Source organism: Austrofundulus limnaeus, unplaced genomic scaffold (genome assembly GCF_001266775.1).
Source record: "Austrofundulus limnaeus strain Quisiro unplaced genomic scaffold, Austrofundulus_limnaeus-1.0 Scaffold77, whole genome shotgun sequence".
Lineage (NCBI taxonomy): Eukaryota > Metazoa > Chordata > Actinopteri > Cyprinodontiformes > Rivulidae > Austrofundulus > Austrofundulus limnaeus.
Window position 1 is genome coordinate 712,778 of NW_013952479.1, and position 5,887 is coordinate 718,664.

Here is a 5,887-nt window from a genome sequence, read left to right on the forward strand (position 1 = left end):
ACTCTACTCTACTCTACTCTACTCTACTCTACTCTACTCTACTCTACTCTACTCTACTCTACTCTACTCTACTCAATAAACTGGAATTACTGATTCTTCTGATCGGCTCTTTTTAGTGACTGAACAGTCGAGTTAATTATGACAAAAAATCTGCCAAACAATTGGTAACCTTCAAATCAAACCATCTCAAATACCACCAATTAGGCACATCTCAGGTCCAGTAAAAAGCTGCTTGTGATGAAAGAAAATCAAAAAGTCGGTTTGGAGCTGGGCTTGACGTCAGAACGCAAAAATCAATTATCAGAACGAGCGGTCACGTTTCCTTTAGAGAAGCTGCAACAATCTGAAAGAAATCCGTCCACATTCTTGTTCTCCTTTGCTCAAGCCAACAGACACGGCCTCGGGCCAGCCAACAAGTCATAATGATAAGCTCTCACCTGAGAGGACGTTCTGATCAGATCCCTGGACTACACTAATGAGCTCCTCTGAGACTGCTGGAAGCAGCTTCCAGATACCTGCAAGGTGTTTTTTAACTGGAGGAACCTTCTCCAGGAACCAGGGTCTTTCTTCCCCCTGAGAAGTCTGGAGGGTTTTTAACTTGTAGAGTACAAATGCTATGAAATAATAGATATTAAAATATTATAATACAATTAATCTAGTTGAGCTACTAGAATTTGTTTTAATTAACTTGCCCTAGACTTCATAGTAAACAAAAGGCAATACAGAAATGAATAGCTTGGTGTACTTGGCTCCACAGCCACAGACTAAACAGGTCGTCTGAATCAGATACTGCTTTGATGTAGAAAATGTTTAATTATTTTATTGATTTTGTGTTGTTTCAGTGTAAAGCAATAAAAGAACTACATTCACCCTTTTCTAGACAAGATGGTGACTGCCTATAGGTCACACATTCTTTGTCAAATTTTAGTGAGAGATTTCTTTTTATTGAGTGAGTCTATTTTCATGTGTTTTAATGAGTCAGTGGTGTCTGTGATGAAATCTTGGGAGTATAGATACAGTATTATGAATTGACTCTATATTTACTGTACTGTATATTTATGGTGTTTTTAAATTATGTTTTATTTTTTGATTGAATAGCGTCAAGATGCTTTTATTTATTTATTTTTCCTTTTAAAATATTGTATTGGCTGGGTCTGGGACTACAGCTGGAAATCAGCACCTGTAGTTATAACCTGATACAGGGCATATTTCCCTTTGTGGTTAATGTATACTGTTTATTGTTTCTGTTTTGAATAAATAAAATCGTAAATTGATTGCACTAACATCAGCACCTGATGGTTGGTTCAGTGTGAATACATTTCACCCCTACTGTCTTCACTCGTTTTCTTTAAAATGATATTGATGAATGCAATCATAAAAACTAATCTCAGTAAATTATTTAGCATCTTATTAGTCCAAAGTATTATATTAGATAGGAGAGAAAGTCCTGTTAGTTTATAAGTAGATCAAATAGAAAACAGACAAATAACTGAATGAAATTACGTTTTTTAAATGATAAATCCCAAACTTTTCCATGTAATGCCCCCCAAACCTCAAAAAAATGCTAAAAGAAATGATGTTTTTCCTCACATTTATTCACGATTCAATAATTATTACATTTGTTTAATATTAAACAATAATTACTAACATGTTTTAAACACTGAATTATATTCCCAATGAACAAACAAACCGTTGACGATAAGAACAAAACAAAAGAAATAAAACTTCTCTTAAGCTCTACTAAATAACATTTTTTAAATATCATAAATTATATTTTAAATAGTGATTGAAAAACAGATTTTATTTTAGGATAACGATTTAAAATATTTATTTTCAGATTTTTCTTTTTTGCTTTTTTCTTCTTCTTAATTTCCCTCCAGCCTTCTAGCGCCCCCTGGCAGCAGCACCTTGAAGAACACTGGAATAAATCACTAACCTTAGCGTGGACAGCGTAAGAGGCCAACAGCACAGACGCCTCTGGAGGACAGTGGATTTCTTCTTTGAGGATCTTCTTCTTAACCTAAAGAGAATTCACATTTGATTTGTTTAGAAAATTAACTCACTTCATTACCTGAATGAACAACGACTGTCAATTAAGCTAATCTTAACTTGATAAATAAGAACTGATCTAATTTTGTGCCATTATTAAGATGTTTGTAAACTCAAATTCAAGTCTTTTCTTTTTATTTAGGGCAGTTTCCTTCACTAAGCAGAATTTGTTCACTTTAGTTACGAGGGAAAGTGATACAAAGTCATGAAAGACATTAAACCAGGGTTATTCTACTAAATCACTCCGGGGGGCCGGAGTTATTCTTAGCTCACAGCTTGGAGACCTGACATCCACCCCCTCTACCAGGTGAAACACTGCAGCATGTAAAAAAAACAAGTATTATCTTATACTTTTTAGATTTACTTTGTTGCATTAAAACCTAAAATTTAATTTGTAAATTATTTGAAATCTATTTTATATTAAATTAAGAAGAAAAAAATTCTGCGGGCTCATTGGCGGCCCGGATATAAGTCACCTACGAGTTGGATGTGGCCCGCGGGCCGCTACTTGAATAGCCCTGCATTAAACATAGACTATTCAACTGACTCATATAGTATAAAATGTAAAAAAAATATATATGAAAAATTCACCACAAACCTATTATGGAATGATTTGTTTTTACAACCAGAACAATATTCCTCTAACTCCTGACTGACACATCTGAAATTATATTTAAGAAAAAAATAAAAGTTAAATTTTAAATAAAAATAAGGACATATTCTAGTAATTACAGTTTTTTCGTACCAATCATTTTCTACAAAACAATTAACACTTAGATAAAAATAAAGACAATAAAAGTTGAACAGCAGTGAAACTAAACACACCCTTTGTTTCATTGCTACCATTGAAATAACTTCTGTATGATGTTAGAAAACTGTTGGCTTATTAAGTTGTTGACCTCAGTTCTGTGCAAAATGACTTCAGTTTTAAGAGATAATGAATGACTGTATGCACAGCTCATTTGCAGCCATAACAACGACTTTAAAAAGAAAAAAACTCAAATCTGTGTTCTGACTTGACCTCTTCTACAAGCCTGGATTTCTGATTGCCTTTGCAGCTTGATGAGGCTCGTTAAAAAGCCTGGGATCACCAGGTTAGTGTAAAGTTCACTTCCAGGTCAATTTTAACTTCCAGGTAAGATAACCCCACATCATATTGAAGCACTTTCTCGATAAGATCTATAATTCAGGGCTGGATCTGTGACTGTGAGTTCATCTCCCAGCAAAGCAAGCCCAATTTAGAACTTTCTCCTCAACACGCTTCACAGCCGATGAGATTCTTCCCTTAAAAAAATCCTGGGCTTGGTCTAAACTTACAACTGAGAAAGAAAAGGGAGGTCGTACATTTTCGAACATGTAGTTTTTGACTTTTATCAACAACAAAAGTTAACCATATTAGTATAATACCAATCAAACAGATTTCTGCTTTAACATTAACAGCAGAAAATGTAACTGCTGGTCATCTGATGAAATGTTGAGATATAATACTGCAGGCTAAATGTTTAGATGGTGTCTAGTTTTAGATGTTGCAACAAATTGTGCTAACGCATAATCTAAAACTTATAAAATAGCCACAGGGGGTCTAATAGAACCAAGAACTATGATTTTCTAATTCAAGTTTCAAAGTAGACATATCATGCTGCTTTTCCTCCCATTTAAATCATTCGGTTTGGGTCTATTTAAAGTGGAACCAAATTCCTCCTTATTGCAACTCTACAAGCCCCTCTTTCACCCCTTTTTCTAAGGCGTGTCTCAGATCAACTCGTTTTGAGGCTGTCTCTTTGAATCCAAATGAGAAGCTTCATGCCCCGCCCCCGCTCCAGCTTTCAGAGCCGTCCATTCTAGTTTGATAGAGGGCTTTACGGCTATATAGCTGCACAGAAATATTTTATTTACAAATGGAATTAAAAGTTGTCAACAAGGGGAGACTTGTCCATCCTGCCTCACGTGTTGGAGCCAGAGTTTGACCCAGAACCAGAGTCTGACCCAGAACCAGAGGAGAACGAAAAACCCCAAACTGGTTAGATTGGTAAATTCAGACCTTATCTAGATGTTCTGTTTCCAAAACTGTGATGTAATAGTTCAGAAAACATAAAAGAAAAAACTAAAAAAGTTGAAAAATATGACCCAAACAGAATATTAAGATATGTAGGCAGCATCTGGAGAAATAAATTCCACTTTTCTGCACTCCTAGAGACTCCAATTACACAACTAAATATATTTAACACTTAAAAAAGTGGATTTTGCATGATCCTGGGTTCCTACAGCTTAAGGCGAGGTAAATTTAAGACTTTTTAAGACCTCTTTAATGCCACTTGAAATTAAATTTAAGAACAACTTCACAATAAACAGAAATGGATTAAAACCCAGTTAGCGACAATTTTACCCAAATGTTTATTTTAACACAGAACAACTAGCATTACAAGCATTTGGTATTAAATTATCTTAAAAAAAATAAAGAAATACTACCAATTATTTAATATTTGAGACAAATTAAAATTATCCTTACAATGTGTTTTAACATTTTTAAAACCTCTGAAAGATTGATTTAAGACATTTTAAAGCAAATTAAAGCCTTGAATTTAGATTGATGAATTCAATGCCTTTTAAGACTTTTAATGATCTGCTGTGATCTGTCCTCGTTAAACCTTTAGCTTATCGTTGAAGTAAAGACTGGTGCGAGTTTCCAAGTGTTGAGCCAAGTCAGGGGTCAGAGTAATAACATGATGTTTCCCTTTGACAAGATCTCTCATTAGGAAGAGGTGTCACTTTCTCAAGCTAATATCAATCTAACTGATTGAGGAGCGGTATGGACCACCAAGTCGAGGTCACACGAGGTAAACTTGCTTCAACAGTAGTTACATGAATGGGCAATTTAATGCTTCAGAACTTGTCATTTACAAAGCCGGTCACGCTGTCTTCTCTTGTTTTGAAGTACCAGAGGTGTGAAGTCAGAGGTGACAGTTTCTAATCAGAACAAGCACTAAGAAGCTGAGGCTGATAGCCCCTTAACAAATGAAACCCGCCGCTGCTCCAGTCACAGGCTGACGTGATGGAAGACGTGCACGTGTCTGCGGCAAGTGCTGTAAAGAAACAAAACAGGAGCGGTGTGGGCTCGAGAGCGAGCGTATCTGGATCAGTGATGGGTTCAGATAAGCGCTAATCCAGCCGTCACGCTTCTGACACTATCTGAACCGGGGCCGCCTCATGACATTATGGGAATTAATGAGAGAAAAGAAATAAGAAGACATGCGATGCTGCGCGCTACCTTTCTGTGTTCTCCTCTCCTCGCACCGGACCAAATGATGAGCAGCTGGTTTGCTGTACAGGTTTGAAGGAACACTTCACGCTGAAATTAAACCTACTTACCATTTTCCAATTTTGAAGTAGATTAGTCGAAATGTTGGGGAACAAAAGTGCCCAACAATCCCATAACTAAAGCAGCACAACAGGTTTGATATAGTGAAAGTGTCACAGAGAACATGTATCCCACAGAGAATATGTGCACAAAGGAGCGTTATCGCAGATCCTTCCTCCCAGCAGCTGAACCAGCACCACGCCCAAAAATCACAATAAGTGTTTAAACACCTGCTGCTGCAACATCGTTTACAGTCTAAATTTTAGACTGTTACATTGTAATAACTCAGCCGAACAATCATTTGCACTATACTCTGCTGTAATTGCACATCTGTGTTTCTTGTCTGTATTGTGATACTTCACTTCACAGTTATTGGTCTGTTGGGATTGTTTTTGCACTCAAAACAGGAAACTTCTGATTCCGAATGTTGGATTCTGAAACAAAACATTGGGCCTCACGCAACAACCATTCGTACGCACA

General features: G+C 36.3%; 1 protein-coding gene across 2 annotated transcripts in view; it reads right to left on the minus strand.

Moving 5' to 3' along the window:
* Positions 1-5,887, minus strand: part of nf2a (NF2, moesin-ezrin-radixin like (MERLIN) tumor suppressor a) — a 42,545-nt gene that overhangs the window by 31,422 nt on the left and 5,236 nt on the right. For both annotated transcript variants that reach the window (XM_014011134.1, XM_014011133.1), the window contains exon 4: positions 1,937-2,020. In XM_014011134.1, the coding sequence (XP_013866588.1) occupies positions 1,937-2,020 (84 nt within the window). The remainder of the gene's footprint in view (positions 1-1,936; positions 2,021-5,887) is intronic.